Source organism: Oncorhynchus keta, chromosome 29, assembly GCF_023373465.1.
Source record: "Oncorhynchus keta strain PuntledgeMale-10-30-2019 chromosome 29, Oket_V2, whole genome shotgun sequence".
Taxonomy (NCBI): Eukaryota; Metazoa; Chordata; class Actinopteri; order Salmoniformes; family Salmonidae; genus Oncorhynchus; species Oncorhynchus keta.
The window spans coordinates 19962514-19981757 of NC_068449.1; the positions used below are offsets into that span (position 1 = coordinate 19962514).

General features: G+C 41.0%; 2 protein-coding genes across 3 annotated transcripts; one reads left to right on the top strand and one right to left on the bottom strand.

The window, feature by feature from the left end:
• Window positions 1–9936: 9936 nt before the first annotated feature.
• On the bottom strand, window positions 9937–14388 carry bub1bb (BUB1 mitotic checkpoint serine/threonine kinase Bb). Of its 2 annotated transcripts, none has more exons than XM_035742743.2 (9): window positions 14224–14388; window positions 13791–13963; window positions 13266–13325; window positions 12994–13138; window positions 12693–12889; window positions 12424–12590; window positions 12102–12298; window positions 11932–12029; window positions 9937–11710 (listed from the first exon to the last, which is right to left on the bottom strand). In XM_035742743.2, exons 2-9 carry the CDS (start codon window positions 13931–13933, stop codon window positions 11440–11442), a joined length of 1278 nt encoding a protein of 425 aa, XP_035598636.1. In that variant the 5' UTR covers window positions 13934–13963; window positions 14224–14388; the 3' UTR covers window positions 9937–11439. The 2 variants fall into 2 exon arrangements, with proteins under 2 accessions (XP_035598636.1, XP_035598637.1); XM_035742744.2 differs by having other exon boundaries at window positions 13791–13959; window positions 14224–14381.
• A 177-nt stretch (window positions 14389–14565) lies between these two features.
• zfyve19 (zinc finger, FYVE domain containing 19) lies at window positions 14566–18597 on the top strand. Its single transcript, XM_035742741.2, has 11 exons — window positions 14566–14824; window positions 14962–15083; window positions 15191–15244; window positions 15338–15501; window positions 15588–15730; window positions 15872–15977; window positions 16144–16371; window positions 16588–16664; window positions 16923–17024; window positions 17137–17300; window positions 17431–18597. Exons 1-11 carry the CDS (start codon window positions 14771–14773, stop codon window positions 17507–17509), a joined length of 1293 nt encoding a protein of 430 aa, XP_035598634.1. The 5' UTR covers window positions 14566–14770; the 3' UTR covers window positions 17510–18597.
• Window positions 18598–19244: the final 647 nt, after the last annotated feature.

Here is a 19244-nt window from a genome sequence, read left to right on the forward strand (position 1 = left end):
TTTAGAACACTGTAAAACATGGCCATTTAGAATGCATGGTCATTTAGAATACTGTAATACGTTGTCATTTAGAACACTGTAAAACATGGCCATTTAGAACACTGTAAAACATGGCCATTTAGAATACATGGTCATTTAGAATACTGTAATACGTTGTCATTTAGAACACTGTAAAACATGGCCATTTAGAACACTGTAAAACATGGCCATTTAGAATACATGGTCATTTAGAATACTGTAATACGTTGTCATTTTGAACGCTGTGAGACACGGTCATTTATAACACTGTAATAGATGGTCATTCTCAACACTGCAATACATGGTCATTTAGAACACTGTAATATCTGGTCATTTAGAACACTGTAATACCTTCGTCATTTAGAACACTGTAATACATGGTCATTTAGAACACTGTAATAGATGGTCATTCTCAACACTGCAATACATGGTCATTTAGAACACTGTAATATCTGGTCATTTAGAACACTGTAATACCTTGGTCATTTAGAACACTGTAATACATGGTCATTTAGAACACTGTAATATCTGGTCATTTAGAACACTGTAATACCTTCGTCATTTAGAACACTGTAATACATGGTCATTTAGAACACTGTAATAGATGGTCATTCTCAACACTGCAATACATGGTCATTTAGAACACTGTAATATCTGGTCATTCAGAACACTGTAATACGTTGTCATTTTGAACGCTGTAATACACAGTCATTTATAACACTGCAATTGTAATTCTGGTCATTTAGAACACTGTAATACCTTCGTCATTTAGAACACTGTAATACCTTCGTCATTTAGAACACTGTAATACCTGGTCATTTAGAACACTGTAATACATGGTCATTTAGAACACTAATACACGGTCATTCAGAACACTGTAATACACGGTCATTTAGAACACTGTAATACATTGTCATTTAGAACACTGTAATACATGGTCATTTAGAACACTGTAATACATTGTCACGTAAAACACTGTAATACATGGTCATTTAGAACACTGTAATACATGGTCATTTAGAACACTAATACATGGTCATTTAGAACACTGTAATACATTGTCACATAGAACACTGTAATACACGGTCATTTAGAACACTGTAATACACGATCATTTAGAACACTGTAATACATGGTATTTTGATTCGAATATACCTTTGCATAGGCTCTATAACAACCGTAAATAATGTTATTTAACCCCACATCAAAATAACCTGGGCAAAAGACTCAATTTGTATAACAATAATCCAGATTATGGCCACTTGGGCTTGGCAGATGTGACCTCCCTTCACTGTTCTCTTTGTTGTCGTCGATGTTATTGCTGATATTGATTGGCCTGCCTTCTGCTGGGTCTCTTCTGTTAGTACTTTTGTGGTGCTTTTGGTCATATTGGGTGGGCAGGGCAGTTGTACAGCCTCATCCCATAACACAGGTCTCCTACTAATATCCCACAATAACAGAAATACCCTGTAAATGCCTATGTTTGCTTTCGCTATCTGGAGGTCTCTCGTTCTTTTGATGCTTGTTTATAGACACCAGTTTGTTTGCTTGTTCCCCTTATCCCGTGACATTGTGCATACAGTGTGTGGAACCTGGCTTGATTGGTTTTTAAAAAGCCTGAGTAGCGATCCTCCCTTTATTTATAAAAAATATGCATTCTGGCTTTGGCCTCCATGTTATTTATCTAATATTGTAATATAATTCAAAATCAAACACGAGGCAATACAAACCTGAAAATATGACTTTCGTCAAAGAGACTGACACATTGCATTTAAGCAATAACGATAGTGACTTGCTGTGCTAGCCAGAGGCTGAACAGTACACATATATTGTTGTTTGTCATGCATTGTCATGCTTGATGAGGCTGCTACTGCTTCTGATTATTATAATGAGTCACCAGATGAACTGGGGGTAATGATTCATGCATTCCAAAGTAGGCCTTTTGAACCTTTTGTAGCTATAGTAATTCAATTGAAGCCTTTATTTTCATAAGAAACCACTTAAATTGCTTGCATTTCAATTTCAATGACAGTTAGCCGGGTTACTCAGGATTTGCCCTGGGCAATATTCAAGAATGGGGTAGAGCGCCTCAGGACATTAGTGTTGACTGTGGTTGTGGTTGACTCAGTGAGTGGTCATCAGTGAGTGGTCAGAGCCCACATCAATTCTATGACCTGAGAACCTCAGAGTGAGCAGCAGCCCCTGAGTCCATATCCTAACATTGTAAAGCATGACATGGTATTATTCTGAAATGATTAGCTGTCATACACCTGTCCCTTTTCTATGGCTAGTTCAGCGTAACCCTACAATGAGCTACGTCAGGTCTCGCAAGGACTTCTGCTAAGTGAAGTAATGGCTTGGGCAGGAATTTAGCTATTAAATGATGTTGTAAATAAAACCAGACATAGCTTAAAAGCACCAGCTGTGAGACATGGTCAAAATAGCCTGACTGTGTTTGCCTATCAAACTAACCGGGCCAGACAAAAGTGCCCCTCCTAGGGCCTTGCAAAACCCTATTAAGCATAGATAGTGGCCTCTCCACAGCTGGCTTTAAGAAGAGAGAAGTATGGATTTTCTGCATCAAGAACTGTCTGGATAAGCGTTTAATGAGTCATGCAGCAAACATTTCAGTAAGAATACAAATGATTCAGCTAAGATAGATAATTGCAATAACACTAAACATTGTATGTGTATCTATTCTCACAAAATTAACATTTTACTTTTGGGGACTCACCAGTTGGGAGGCACTCAGATCCAGTCAAAATGAAGGGTGAGGTCCATACAGTGTTTTGTGTGTGGGTTTCTACGTGAATTCCTCCAGCGGTAAATGTGATTTAGGATGTCCTTCCCTCTAGTTCCTTGGTGTAGCAGCAGCAGCCTGGTGGTAGGGGTCTCAGGGGAGTGACTAGGCCTGCTCTGCTGCTCACACAACCCAACTAAGAAGGCTGGATTTAACTTGCTAATTAGTCACCTATCTCCCACCCAGTTATCAAATCTGCCCTCTGAGCAGCCATGTATCCCATCATCACAGTGGATTACTTGTTACTATATCAGTAGGGTCAGACTGGACCTCCCTCGGACAATTAAGAAAATATGAAGTTAAAATTAAGATTCTGGCTGATACAATATGACAAGCAGCTATATCATTGTGGGCGTTCTCCATAACAGAAAAATTCAAGAACATCCTCCAGTTAGAGAATGTAATAATTTCATTTGAATAATTAAGATATATGTGGCCACATCAAATATGGTGAATTGAGTTAGTTTATGGCAGTTTGACAGTGCAGCTCGTTGCAGAGTGTTTGCTCCTTTAGCCTCCAGCAAGGGCTTGTGTAGAGCAGTATACTCAATGAGGAATTGAACAATTTTATGGTTGAGAGGGATGAGGCAAAAGTCTGGCTGCACAACCGATTGGCAAACGTACTGCAAATTGAGAAATCATGTGAATAAATGGAATTTTAAAAAAGAAACTACACTATGAGACAAAGATAAAAGCTTTGGAGCACCTTCAACAACATTTTGGGAAAAAAGGCACTCAACTCATGCTCATTCATCACAAAAACAACTGATATTGCCAACTACTTTATTGATATTTTCATTGGCAAGATTAGCAAACTTAGGCATGACATGCCAGCAACACATTGGATGCACTACACATCCAAGTATATCTGACCAAATTCAGAAAGACAAGAATTGTAATTTTGAATTCCGTAAAGTGAATGTGGAAGAGGTGAAAAAAATTATTGTTGTCTAGCAACAATGATAAGCCAGCGGGGTCTGACAACTTGGATGGAAAATTACTGAGGATAATAGCGGACTATATTTCCATATCTTCAATTTAAGCCTACTACAAGCCTACTGCGCTCAGGCCTGGAGGGAAGCAAAAGTCATTCCGCTATCTAAGAATAGTAAAGCCCCCTTTACTGGCTCAAATATCCGACCAATCAGCCTGTTACCAACCTTTAGTAAAGTTTTAGAAAAAATGGTGTTTGACCAGATAAAAAGCTATTTTACAGTAAACCAATTAACAACAGACTTTCAGCACGCTGATAGGAAAGGACATTCAACAAGCACAGCACTCACACAAATGACTGATGATTGGCTGAGAGAAATTGATGATAAAAAGATTATTGTGGCTGATTTGTTAGACTTCAGTGCGGCCTTTGACATGATCTGCTAAAAGAAAACACGTGTTATGGCTTAACACCCATTGCTATATTGTGGATAAAGAGTTACCTGTCTAACAAAACACAGAGGGTGTTCTTTAATGGAAGCCAGGTAGAATCAGGTATTCCCCAGGGCAGCTGTCTAGGCCCCTTACTTTTTTCAATCTTTACAAACGACATGCCACTGGCTTTGAGTGTCGATGTATGCGGATGACTCAACATTATAAACGTCAGCTACTACAACAACTGAAATGACTGCAACACAGAACAAAGAGCTGTAGTTAGTTTCAGAATGGGTGGCAAGGAATAAGTTAGTCCTAAATATTTCAAAAACAAAAAGCATTGTATTTCGGACAAATCATTGACTAAACCCTAAACCTCAACTAAATAATGTGGAAATTGAGACAGTTGAGGTGACTAAACTGATTAGAGTAACCATGGATTGTAAACTGTCATGGTCAAAACATATTGATACAACAGTAGCTAAGATGGGGAGAAGTCTGTCCATTAATAAAGCGCTGCTCTACCTTCTTAAAAAGCACTATCAACAAGGTTGGTCCAACAGGCTCTAGTTTTGTCACACCTAGACTACTGTTCAGTCGTGTGGTCAGGTGCCACAAAGAGGGACTTAGGAAAATTGCTATTGTCTCAGAACAGGGCAGCATGGCTGGCACATGGATGTACACAGAGAGCAAACATTAATAACATGCATGTCAATCTGTCCTGGCTCAAAGTGGAGGAGAGATTGACTTCATCACTACTTGTATTTGTGAGAGGTATTGACATGTTGAAAGCACCGAGCTGTCTGTTTAAACGACTACCACACAGCTCAGACACTCATGCATACCCCACAAGAGGTCTCTTCACAGTCCCCAAGTCCAGAACAGATTATGGGAGGTGCACAGTACTACATACAGCCATGCCTACATGGAACTCTATTTCACACAGGTAACTGATGCAAGCAGTAGAATCAAATACACCTTATGGAACAGCGAGGACTGTAGAGCAACACAAACATAGGCACAGACACATGCATACACATGATAATATATGTACTATACACATGCGTACACATAGATTTTGTGTCGTAGATATGTGGTAGTGGGGTAGGGGCCTGAGGGCACACAGTGGTGTGAAATCTGTTATGAATGTATTGTAATGTTTATGAAATTGCATAACGGCCTTAATTTTGCTGGACGCCAGGAAGAGTAGCAGCAGCTAATGTGGATCCATAACAAATAAATACAAATACTCATCTCATATTCAATTGGAGGTTCAAATAACCTCAGTTGAAAAAATGCAAAGTAGCCCATATTTGAACTCTGCGCCCTCTACTGACAGTGAGTCATACGACAGGCTCCAGTTCATCAGGCAACAATTATCACAAGACTCATCATAAACACATCACAAGACTGTTCACCCCGCTATCATCCAGAAGGAGAGGCCAGTACAGGCGCATCAAAGCAGGGACCGAGAGACTGAAAAACAGCTTCTATCTCAAGGCCATCAGACTGTTAAACAGCCACCACTAACATTGAGTGGCTGCTGCCAACATACTGACTCAACTCCAGCCACTTTAATAATGGAAAAATGTATGTAAAAAATGTATCACCAGTCACTTTAAACAATGCCACTTAATATAATGTTCTCATACCCTACATTACTCATCTCATATGTATATACTGTACTCTATACCTCAGCTACGCTCAAGGTCCTAAACAATATCTTAACCGCCATCGATAAGAAACATTACTGTGCAGCTGTATTCATTGATCTGGCCAAGGCTTTCGACTCTGTCAATCACCACATCCTCATCGGCAGACACGACAGCCTTGGTTTCTCAAATGATTGCCTCGCCTGGTTCACCAACTACTTCTCTGATAGAGTTCAGTGTGTCAAATTGGAGGGTCTGCTGTCCGGACCTCTGGCAGTCTCTATGGGGGTGCCACAGGGTTCAATTCTTGGACCGACTCTCTTCTCTGTATACATAAATGAGGTCGCTCTTGCTGCTGGTGGGTCTCTGATCCACCTCTACGCAGACAACACCATTCTGTATACTTCTGGCCCTTCTTTGGACACTGTGTTAACAACCCTCCAGGCAAGCTTCAATGCCATACAACTCTCCTTCCGTGGCCTCCAATTGCTCTTAAATACAAGTAAAACTAAATGCATGCTCTTCAACCGATCGCTGCCTGCACCTGCCCGCCTGTCCAACATCACTACTCTGGACGGCTCTGACTTAGAATACGTGGACAACTACAAATACCTAGGTGTCTGGTTAGACTGTAAACTCTCCTTCCAGACCCACATCAAACATCTCCAATCCAAAGTTAAATCTAGAATTGGCTTCCTATTTCGCAACAAAGCATCCTTCACTCATGCTGTCAAACATACCCTTGTAAAACTGACCATCCTACCAATCCTCGACTTAGGCGTTGTCATTTACAAAATAGCCTCCAATACCCTACTCAACAAATTGTATGCAGTCTATCACAGTGCAATCTGTTTTGTCACCAAAGCCCCATATACTACCCACCATTGCGACCTGTACGCTCTCGTTGGCTGGCCCTCGCTTCATACTCGTCGCCAAACCCACTGGCTCCATGTCATCTACAAGACCCTGCTAGGTAAAGTCCCCCCTTATCTCAGCTCGCTGGTCACCATAGCATCACCCACCTGTAGCACGCGCTCCAGCAGGTATATCTCTCTGGTCACCCCCAAAACCCCTCCAGTTCTCTGCTGCCAATGACTGGAACGAACTACAAAAATCTCTGAAACTGGAAACACTTATCTCCCTCACTAGCTTTTTTTATTTATTTTTTATTTCTACTTTGCACATTCTTCCACTGCTAATCTACCATTCCAATGTTTTTTTACTTGCTATATTGTATTTACTTTGCCACCATGGCACCATTGTTTTACTCCATGTGTAACTCTGTGTTGTTGTATGTGTCGAACTGCTTTGCTTTATCTTGGCCAGGTCGCAATTGTAAATGAGAACTTGTTCTCAACTTGCCTACCTGGTTAAATAAAGGTGAAATAAAAAATATAATCTACTGCATTTTGCCATCTTTATGTAATACATTTATCCCTAGCCACTTTAATCAATGCCACTTTTATATGTTTACATACCCTATATTACTCATCTCATATGTACATACTGTACTCGATACCATCTACTGCATCATGCCTATGCTGTTCTGTACCATCACTCATTCATATATTTTTATGCACATATTATTCATCCCTTTACACTCGTGTGTATAAGGTAGTTGTTTGAGTTTGAGTTTATTTTTTATTTTTACAGGGACAGTGCACATTAATCAACGTTTCAGTAAAAGTGCCGGTTTTAGCCAGCCGGCTAATTTTCAACCGCAGTCCCTGGGCAGGTTATTAAAAACAATTACAATATAGACAATAGCAACATAGAACAAGCAAGACATAGCAACATAGGACAAGCAAGACATAGCATACAGACAGAGCAGCATAGGACAAGCAAGACGTAGCATACAGACAGAGCAACATAGAACAAAAAGCAGCAAGACAAAATTCATAAAAGCAACAAAGTGTTTCCACACCTCACACGCTACAGACAACAGACAACATGGAAAGCGGCAACACACAGCTAGGGACCATGTTCACAAATCTGATTGACCTTTAGCCATGTCTTCAAGCATTTTGTGAAAGTGTGATATGTGGTGCAGTTGTGTGTCTGATGGCAGTGTATTCCAGACATGGGAAGCTCTCACAGAGAATGCAGATTTACTAAAGGTGCTTTTCCTTAGGGGAACTATACAGTCACCTCTCATGGCAGACCTTGTGGATCTGCTGCCATATGTCTGGGTTTTCTGTTTAACAAAAATATTGAGTGGAGGGGGAGCCAGGCCATTAAGGATCTTGAATACAAGACATGCGTCGGTGTATTGCACAAGATTTTCCCAACTCAAGAGCTCATGCTTTCTAAGGATGTGACAATGATGATGGCTATTGGGCTTCCTATCAAGCACTTTGAGAGCCTGTTTGTAGAGAGACTGAATAGGTTTTAATGTTGTACAGCAAGCTTGGGCCCAACTAGTCAAGCAGTATGTTAAGTGGGGGAGTATCATAGAGTTGAAGTACAGTTTTGCTACCTCTGTAGTCAAACAATTTCGTATAAATCGGAAATTAGCTAGGTTGAATTTAGTTATTTGAATTACCTTTTTCACATGCTTTTTAAAAGAGTTTGGAATCAAGTATGATGCCAAGGTACTTAAAATTGGATACCACCTGGAGCTTCTCCCCTGACACATAGAAATCCGGCTCAGTAGCATCTGTTGCCCTCTTTGTGAAGAACATGCAAACAGTTTTTTTCACATTGAGATGCAAACACGAGTCACTGAGCCACTTTGTAACCTGGACCATTACAGTAGTGAGTTCTTGTGCAGCTTGTTGTTTGCTCTTTGCATGCACATATATCACTGTATCATCTGCATACATTTGAACTTCAGACCCAGTACAGACAGAAGGCAGATCATTAATGTACAGGCTGAACAGGAGGGGCCCCAGTATTGACCCTTGGGGCACGCCCACATCATAGCTACGAGTGGGCGACAGCTCATTGCTCACTCTGACACACTGAGTTCTGCCTTCAAGGTATGATTTCATCCATCTCAAGGCATCAGGGGAAAAGTTGAACTTGGACAATTTTGTGATGAGAATCTCATGGTTAACAGTATCAAAAGCCTTCCTTAGGTCCAGAAACACAGCCCCAACAGCACCCCCTTTGTCCATCTTGGACTTCACATTTTCAGAAGAAAGCAGTTGGCCGTTTCTGTGGAGTGTTTCGCTCTGAAGCCAAACTGCATGGAGTGTAATGTGAAGGGGCTGTTGTTGAGGTGGGCAATCAGTTGTTCTGCTACACACTTTTCAACAACCTTTGACACCACAGGTAGTATACTAATGGGCCTGTAGTTACTCACGTCAGCAGGGTCGCCTGATTTAAAGATGGACGTTATTATGGCCGACTTCCATACCCTTGGAAACACACCGAGACCAATAGATGTGTTGGTGACCTTAGTAATGGGGCCAATGAGTGACTCTTTGTAGTTTTTAAGAAAGGTAGAGTCCATCCCAAACACATCTTTGGCTTTAGAGTTCTTTAGTGAGCTAATCACCTTGTTCACCTTTGACTCAGAAACCTCCCTTATGATGAAGACAGGTTGAGTGTCATTCACTAGCACTGAGCCCAAGAAACCAGTGGAGGGGTTCTGTGTCAGTACCCTGACAGAGTCAATAAAGTAGGAATTGAAGGCTATTGCTATTTCGACTGCATCCTGTGTTAGATTGTTATTCACCATGATTTCTAGTCTTTTTGCAGTGTTACTATGGTCTTTCCCTGTTAACTTTTTTAGATTCTCCCATATCAATTTAGAATTTCCCTTTGCTTCACCAATTATGTTAATAAAAAAGTTTGCCTTGGCCTGTCTGATTTCTTTCATCACCTTATTTCTCAACATGGTAAACCTACGTCTGTCATGCTCTAATTTAGATTTTAGGGCTATTTTTAGAGCATAATCTCGTTCTTTCATCAATTTCCAGATTTCTCCATTTAGCCAAGGAAGAGTGCTCTTTTGGTCAGGTTTGGATTTGATTTTCTTTAGGAAGCCGTTTTGTTGTGAAATTGTTAGGTTAGATTACTCGGTTATCACTGCATTGTCGGAACTAGAAGCACAAGCATTTCGCTACACTCGCATTAACATCTGCTAAACATGTGTATGTGACAAATGAAATTTTATTTTAACCTTTACTTCAAATTTATTATAAAATTGTCACCAGAGCTGTGGGGTACATTTAAACCGACAGAATCAGTCAAAAGTTTGGACATGCCTACTCATTCCAGGGTTTCTTCTAGTTTTACTATTTTCTACATTGTAATAGCGAAGACATCAAAACTATGAAATAGCATCCCGGAGTCACCGCTTCACTGTTGACGTTGAGACCGGTGTTTGGCAGGTACTATTTAATGAAGCTGCCAGTTGAGGACTTGTGAGGCATCTGTTTCTCAAACTAGACACGAATGTACTTGTCCTCTCGCTCAGTTGTGCACCAGAGCCTCCCACTCCTCTTGCTATTCTGGTTAGAGCCAGTTCGCAACATTTTGTGAAGCCTGTAATCAAACCCACAAATGCTGATGCTCCAGATACTCAACTAGTCAAAAGAAGGCCAGTTTTATTGCTTCTTTAATCAGACAAGTTCTCAGCTTTGCTATAATAATTGCAAAGGGGATTTCTAATGATCAATTAGCCTTATAAAATGATACTTGGATTAGCTAACACAACGTGCCACTGGAACACAGGAGTGATGGTTGCTAATGGACCTCTGTACGCCTATGCATTCAATTTTAAAATCTGCCGTTTCCAGCTACAATAGTCATTTACAACATGAACAATGTTTACACTGTATTTCTGATCTATTTTATTTCAATGGTCAAATAATGTGCTTTTCTTTCAAAAACCAGGACATTTCTAAGTGACCCCAAACTTTTGAACGGTAGTACATGTTGATTTGTTGCATATGTTGACTTTTTAGGTTACTACATGATTCCATGTGTTATTTCATAGTTTTGTTGTATTCAATATTATTCTACAATGTAGAAAAGCGCAAAAATAAACAATAACCCTTGAATGAGTAGGTGTGCCCAAACTTTTGACTGGTACAGTACACACACACACACACACACACACATCCTAGTGGTTAGAGCTTTGGACTAGTAACCGAAAGGTTGCAAGTTCAAATCCCCAAGCTGACAAGGAACATATCTGTCGTTCTGCCCCTGAACAGGTAGTTAACCCACTGCTCCTAGGCTGTCATTGAAAATAAGAATTTGTTCTTAACGGACTTGCCTTGTTAACTAAATGTTAAAAAATATATATATAAAAAAAAAGTTAAAAAAATACACAGCAGTGACAGCTATGCATCGATATGAATTGAACCATGTCATTCTCACCTCTGGATTTCTCCCTGTCATTCCTACACCACTGAAAGGTTAATTACACTGGGAGGTTACATGAAGCAGCAGGAAAGAAAGACAGATACATAGTGTGTTATTAGTGGTCCCGTCTGGCTCAGTTAGTAGAGCATGACCCTTGTGGGTTTGACTCCCACAGTGGACAAGTTTGAAACTTTTTATATACACAAACTCTAAAATACATACATGATGACACTGATAGTCTCCTACCTAATAATAAAACACTGAACATGTCCTTGTTGAAATGTGTCAGTTTGGAAGACCAGAGCCCGCTTGCTCTTCCTTGCCACTGCCCCCTGACTCCAAGGCCTTCTTCTGTCGGTAGCGCTCAGCCCGCAGTTCCTCAAAGCAGAACTCGGAGGCGCCACTGAGCAGCAGCTTTTTGCAGTACATGCTCTGCTCCAGAGCTTTCCCCTCTTCCTGCTGTTGTTGCTGCAGTCTCTTCAGAGGAGTCTCATCCCCGCAGGGCTTCCGCGCAGACAACACTGAATTCACTGCTGGGTTGATCTTACACGGTGTCCTGGAGGAATAAGGTGTCAGAACAAATAACTAAAACACAGCTGGAGCAGAAACAAACTATGCCAAAGGCATACAGCTCAGGGTTACTGCTGGGTCACACAATTTTGAAATAATTTATTGCTCGACCTACATTTCTTTGAATAGAAAAATGGATCTTTGCTGTTCCAGTCGCAGTAGTTAATTCAGTTAGTTATGATTAAGATGATCTCAGTTTACACTCACATAGCTGGAGGCTGATCCGACTCCTCCACAAAGGGCTGGAAGTTTGGCTTGCTGGGCAGAGCCACAACACTGTGACCAAACCTGGACTTCATTGGCATCTACAATAGAACACACCAAATTCAGTCATAAATTATAACAAGCCTTAAGTCCCATTACTGTGTGCCTCATACCTTTACGTCGCTCCATTTCTCAGGCCTCTGCTCGTTCTCCTTGAATCTCGATGGGGGTGGGGCCATCCAAGATTCCAACTTTGGTTCAGAGGGCTCAGCGCTGACAGCCTTGTTCTCATCAAAGATCACAAGGCAACGGTTTTGACCACTGCTGGCCAGAGCTGGTGGGCCTTGTAACTGTAGGCTTCGTGAATTACCTGTGAACAAACAAGTAATATAGAGTCAAAAATCATAAATATATTCTTCTTAATGACATTACATAACCCAACATGACACTTTAACCTGGAATGATTTATCATTTTGAAAAGAGACATGTGCTTACTGCTTAGTGCTGCACCAACTCTACTAATGGGTGCAACAGCCTTTTTCTTCCCCCTGTGTTTTAAATCCACCAGAGAAGCCCGCTCAGGCTTTGCTGCCTCAGCTTCCTCCTCCTCGTCATTCACCATTCCAGACATCACCTGCCGGGACACACGCGCCTGCAAAGCCCTGCAACAGATGACACAAAATATTGAATTATGCTAGGAGAAGTAAAACCACCTCAAACAGCATGGAAGTAGATCCAGTAAAAAAAATTAAGTAGATCCATACTTGTGGAACTGCAGGAGTTTCTCCAGAGGTTCAGCCCCACGCTTGAAGCCCTCCTGATAGACACTGTCTGCTGTTCGAGAGTTACCCTGATGCTCATACTCCTCAGACCAGGCAATGTAGAAGGAAGCTTGTTGTACTCCTATTCCCTGGGCTCGCATATATCTGTAGATATCCAAAGGCTCGTGACCACTCTCTGCCTAATACAGGAAGACAGAGTACATACACAGTCATGAATACAACTTGTTTGATTGACACTTGTCACATGATAAAGCTGTATGAACAAAGGACAAGGGTTACTTACAAATTTGATCCATAGGTCAACATAACGGCTGTCATTGTGATATTTATTTTCCTCTGTAAAGCACATCACAGCTCTCTCCAAAAGCACATTAAGGTTACTCTCCTTTCCTCCCTGTGGATAGGTCTGCTCTGTCCATTTAACATACCTGTTCAAAAGGCACCATGTTATCTGGCTACAATAATGACAATATCAATGAACATTAAGACATTCACACTGTAATATTCATTCAGGTATGATCACAGTTTTGGCCAGAGTAATCCTTTTCATCTTACCGATCCCAAACATCAAGGGGGTCATCTCCATCATACACTCTCAGTTCAGACTCAAAAGCCCTGAAGACAACAAACACATTGGTTGAAAACAAAACAATAGGCCTGTTTGCAGATTTGTCAACACTAAATTCACACCATTCAGTCAAGCCAAGAACCAGAATACCTTGTGAAACTGCCCCAAAACTGGTTATTTAATGTTAGATAGCTAGTAAGCAAAATTCCCACTTTATGCTGTCTCTCCCTCCCATCCCAAGCACGGCACGGCACTTAAATCCCTGTTTGTAGATAGTTTGGGCGGCAGAGTTAGAGTGGTTAGAGCGTTGGACGAGTAACCGGAAGGTTGCGAGTTCAAACCCCCGAGCTGACAAGGTACAAATCTGTCATTCTGCCACTGAACAGGCAGTTAACCCACTGTTCCTAGGCAGTAATTGAAAATAAGAATTTATTCTTAACTGACTTGCCTAGTTAAATAAAGGTAAAATAAATAAATCAAATAGTTAAGTACTTTAATAAAGGCATCCTTACTGTTTGTGTTGGTTGGTGGCAGAGCTCGAACCCTCTTGCTGTTGACTGAGTGCCTGGTGTAAAACTGATATGGCCCGACCTTTCTTCAAGGGCTGGATGTTCTCTTTGCAAAGTTCCCAGTCTGCCTCTCCACCTTCTGCCATTTTGGTTCTGTAAGTCAGCTAGCTAGCTAGCTACAATAACAGCAGACAATGACAAGCCACACAAGTAAATCTCTTGGACAACTTGTAATATTTTACAAGGCAAGTAACAAACAAGGTATCACGCTTTGAAATGTGTTTGCAAAAGCGCTAGCTACAGTACTTACATAAAAATAACTAGCTAGGTGGCTAGCGTTAGCCAAGTTAGCCACAGTAGCTAGCTGGTTAGCTAGCGAATACAAAGCTAGGTTTCCAAATCGTATTAGGCTAACGTTATATCAAACATATCTTACCGTGCTAGATATATATTTTTTCTTCGACAACTTTCTTGATAAAATATGTATATTTTTTGTAAAAGTTAAACAACACTGGACTGGGTCGTTGTCCTTTTCATGTTGGTTGTTCTGTGTCTTTTGAACTCGAACCGCGAGAAGATTTGGACAAAGATGATTGGATGGTCACACCCAACGATGTTAGTAAACGAGAAACTCGTTTGAAAAAATCAATGTGTTTTTCGCCGATAATATATTATTTCCGGTGGATACGAAAACCATTCAGATATAATATCTTCCATAAAAAAAATATGTTTGCTTTAAATTTATATTTTAGGACTACATTTATCATATGGCCAGTTATATTTTGAACCTTGACTTAATGTACATGCAACTTCCGGTGGACTTCCTGATTGATCAATGGATTTTTCTTAGATAGTCTAAACAAATCTCGCTATGAAGTAGTTAGTTTTATGTTTATTTGACAAATTACTGTATCATACGTAGATGGCATGACGATAGCAGTAGTGTCCGTTCAAACAGATTCCATTACTCTAAATGCGGCGAAATGGACAACCGTTGCTATTGTTGTGCATCAAAGTTCACTCTCTTCAGGAAGGAGGTTTGTTTCTACCCTCTAGTAACGTTACTCATTATCAGTTGCTGTAGTTACCTGAATATTTGACTGCCTATAATTGTCAAATCATCTGGTACAGGTTCGAACTCCTTGTTTTATGTTTTAATTGTCATCTTTTACAGTTGGGCTGTAAGAACTGTGGGCGTTCATTTTGCTCGGGTTGCCTGACTTTCAACGCATTGGTGCCTCGCTGTGGCAACACCCAGCAGAAGATCTGCAAGCAATGTCATGGGAATCTCACAAGGTGGAGTGATGATGTAGTTTTGCTTTTCTACCAAAACGTTATTCCTATTCAATAACATGATATTTGATTCGCTGGTTTTGCTTGCTCTCTGAATACTGTTTTGGCAGTGGAGAAAACCAAAATAATGCCGCAAGATGGTCCCCTCCTGAAAACTACAAAAAGTGAGTACAGGTGGTTTGATGAGTCAGTCGACTGTTCGCTATATGTTGCTTATCGGTAGATATCATAACGCCTTTTATATTGTGTTTGCGCAGACGTGTTGCTGCTCTTGAGGCCAAACAGGGACAACCGATACCACCCTCTGAAACAGGGGGCAGCAGAAATGCCAAACTAGGCCTCATTCCAACCAAACGTCTGAGTAAAGAGGACCTGGCCATCGCTGAGAGGCTGCAAAAGCTGAAAGAGGACACCAAACCAAGTGAGCATTGTCTAACACACTATGTTCCAATAAGCCTATATCTTTACTGATACCTGAAATTATATCTGTGGCCAACCTTTGTTTAGAGTCCATCCCGTCAGAAAAAGAGATTGAATCCCGTCTGGCTGCACTGAAGGCTCCTCTCCAGCCTGTACCCTCTGCAGGGGAGATGGAGGACCGCTTGGCAGCCTTACAGGGAAGACCTCCTCCCTCCCAAGCCCTTCTACCTGTGAGTCTGAGCATTAGACTACACATATTAAGCAAACACTTTGTGTTGCTGCTATTTGACCTCATTCATTCTGTATCCAAATTCTTCAGGTCTTAGTGAAGTCCCATTATTGCAATAACTTAGTTTTGTGGCTCTGTGCAGGTACACCAGCCCCCTGATGTTCGGACCTCAACAGAACAAGCCAATGACCTGATCACTCAGTTGTCAGAGGAAGTTGTCATAGACACCCAACAACCAAATCCTGAAGGTATTTGGATTCTTCCCATTTGTAACTGTACCAACTTTAATGAAATGTGTTATGTGAGCTATTACTGTAAATTAGTCTTTATTCAAAGATAACAATTCAAAGGCTTCCTATTCTATCAAGCTGTTGTAAATGCTGAATCTATTTTCCAACCATGTTTCCATTCCAGGTGTGGATGGCCCCATGAATGACTTGAATAAGCAGGAGGGGGAGAGGCTGGAAGAGAACCTGGATAATGGGGGTGGGCTGCAGGATGCAGCCAGGCAGCTGGAGGATAAAAAGAACCGCCTGCTGGCCGACGCCATGGAGGACCTGAGACGGGACCGCTGCTCCCAGGAACAGGTTCTACAGATGGCCAAGAGGCTGGCCCAGCTCAAGGGACAGGACCCTGACAAGGGTAAATTACTAAATGTAGATATTAACCCTCCCCCTCCCCCATATAAATACTTCATACAGAATCTCACCATAGCTATGAGCGAAAGAGAGGAGAGGAAACCATATTTCAACAGTCACTGGAATGCTTCAGTGTGGTCAAATCTGTGTTCTTGTTTATGTGATGTGTCATCTGTGTTGTATTGTTGTGCTGTAACAGTGTTCTGTCATGTTGTTTCAGTCACAATGGAAGACTTCCAACACCCTGACAGCGAGGACGAGACTGAGGAAGAGGCCATGACGAGGATACTGAAAAAGGTCTGCAACTAAAAGCAGAACCTACTTTGAATATGTACTTTATTTCAACTGAGTCCTTGTTCTTTTACATTCCTACCCATAGTGGCGATGCATATCAACCTCTTTTAAGATAGTGCTACTTTTCATAACCACATGGGACAGCTGTTTTGCCATTTTATTTATAATAGTCATAATTGAAAGAGACAATTGAAACTGTGATCTGGTAAAGGTGAATATGAATGATAAAGCAAACTGTTGTCATTGTTTACTCATTCCCAGCTCACGGAAGAAGCTGCATTAGATGAGGCCAGTGGCTACAACATACCTCCTGAGCACAGTGGCCCTAGGAACATAGAGAAGACAGATGCTCGCATGAAACCGGTAATAAACCTGCAGTCCTCCTTGAATACACACACTTCATAGAATTCCACAAGTAAATTGCAGATAGTAAAAGAACAAAATTAAATATATATTTGTTTAATCTATGTTATAGACACCAGTTCCTTCAACGTCGTCGAGAACCCCAGCAGCTGTGGTAACCTGTCAGGATTTAGACAGTGACGAGGATGAGCTTCCCTGGTGCTCCATCTGTAACCAGGACGCCTCCATCCGCTGTCACACCTGTGATGGTGATTTGTACTGCAACCGCTGCTTCAGGTACTGCACAATACTACTACTATGGCCGCATAACTCAAGCAAATCATTGCATTGACATCATTGCAGTGATTTATGAGAAAGTTAGATTCCCTGCGATTCATCCTGGTGTTTTTGTAATGTTTTTTCCCAGGGAGGGCCATGATAAGTATGTCAGGAAAGAGCACCACACAGCTAGTTACACGGCACCTAAGAAGAAGAAGACGACGTGAGACTGCAAGAGCTGGCACCACTACTATCTGGATGGTCACTCCTGAGAGATGTGTACTATATCTTTAAGAAGCTGGACAGTTTTCTTGGAATTCCGCAAGATCACAAAGCGAAGGCTGATCCAAACATTACTACCTGTCTTACAAAGAGACCATGAAGAAACCATGATTATGTTGCTAATCTAGTGTAATACGCAGCAATCTATCAAGTGTAGTTAAAGATTGCTTCAAAGTGGCTATTCTAGGGGGTAACATTATGGGGTTGCAGCAGCATAATTCAATGCTTAATATAGCAACAGAATAACTATTGTAGATTCACATGATGTAATGTCTAAGCAATATCAGTCATTCACATGTGGACTGTTGCCAATAATATGTAGTATTTGTGTAATATCAATTTCCCTTTAATATGTTGTGTAAGTCTAACTTACTCTCACAATTGTTAAACATTGTATTTTAATGTTACCCTAACCCTTTGGATTTTGGTCCAATTAAATAAAGGTGTCTAGGCTATTTGTTGTGCTACCTCAATTGTCTCAGAGGCTTAGTTATGAGCAGTGTGGTTTGATTTGATAATGCACTTTAATTGGCTTGCAGATAACTTATTTGTTGTCATGATACTGAGATAGATGCTGAGTTGGGGACAATAACAACAACATACACACATGTCGCAGAAACACAAGTTTCTCATTTGGGATGATGTCAGCTTCTCACTAGAGGCCCACAGAGGAGCTAGTATAAAATGATTAGTGAAGGCTTTGTATTCTTTTGGCAGGCAGGGTAGTCTCGGACGTTATTGTTGTTTCCTGTAGCTGCGTGTAATGTAGATATAAGGGATGTAAACAATGTCTGAGAGATTTGAAGTGAATTACCTCGACTAACTTGTACATCCGCACATAAACTCGGTACTGGTACCCCCTGTATATAGCCTTGTTATTTTACTTTAAATTTTTTTTTACTTTACTTTATTTGGTAAATATTTTCTTAACTCTTCAACTGCACTGTTGGTTAAGGGCTTGTAAGTAAGCATTTCACGGTAAGGTCTACACTTGTATTCGGCGCATGTGACAAATAAATTTGATGAAAAGTGATTTCCTGTTGGCTTTTTTGCTGTGTGGAAACCACTAATATAACCACAAAACATTTTCACTCTTGGCATACCCATAGAATTAGGAATTCGAATACTGAGGGTACAAAACATTAAGAACTATTTCCATGACAGACTGACTGGGATGAATATTAGGAAGGTGTACCTAATGTTTGGTATACTCAGTGGAATTTAATAGGATCTCTTTGGGCATACCCCTCTAGGGCTTCTCCAATCATACACTAGGACAGCCACAGTTTCAGAAAGGTTGGAAAGGAGGATGAAAAATCAGGAGAATTACTTTAATGGAGCTCTTTGCCAAATTACCTTTAGTGTATGACAGACAGAGAGAGGGGCAGAGTGCAGTTTTATCAGGGTACATTACTGTCTGGCTCACTCTGGAGAGCCATAATGAAGCTCACCTCCAGGGATTTAGTCCATTAAGGCCCAGATAAAGGCCCTCTCTGTGTTTGCCTACCTTGGTTATCCCACACAGTGACCACAGGAAGGAAATGGACAGTCATAATGGATGCAGATAGAGATAATGGACCACGTCTATGCTATAGTTGTTGCCTGTGCTGCTGACATGCTGTCATTTTCAGTCAAGTCATATGTTTCAATTAGACACTACCTCTGATCACAAAAAAAAGG

Coding starts and splice junctions, on each gene's coding strand:
- bub1bb (XM_035742743.2), bottom strand. CDS start 13,933: ATGGCAGAAGGTGGAGAGGCAGACTGGGAACTTTGCAAAGAGAACATC. Junction 13,139..13,265: donor CCCCTTGATGTTTGGGATCG/GTAAGATGAAAA, acceptor CCTTTTGAACAG/GTATGTTAAATGGACAGAGC. Junction 12,890..12,993: donor TTGACCTATGGATCAAATTT/GTAAGTAACCCT, acceptor TTCCTGTATTAG/GCAGAGAGTGGTCACGAGCC.
- zfyve19 (XM_035742741.2), top strand. CDS start 14,771: ATGGACAACCGTTGCTATTGTTGTGCATCAAAGTTCACTCTCTTCAGG. Junction 14,825..14,961: donor TCACTCTCTTCAGGAAGGAG/GTTTGTTTCTAC, acceptor CATCTTTTACAG/TTGGGCTGTAAGAACTGTGG. Junction 17,301..17,430: donor TACTGCAACCGCTGCTTCAG/GTACTGCACAAT, acceptor GTTTTTTCCCAG/GGAGGGCCATGATAAGTATG.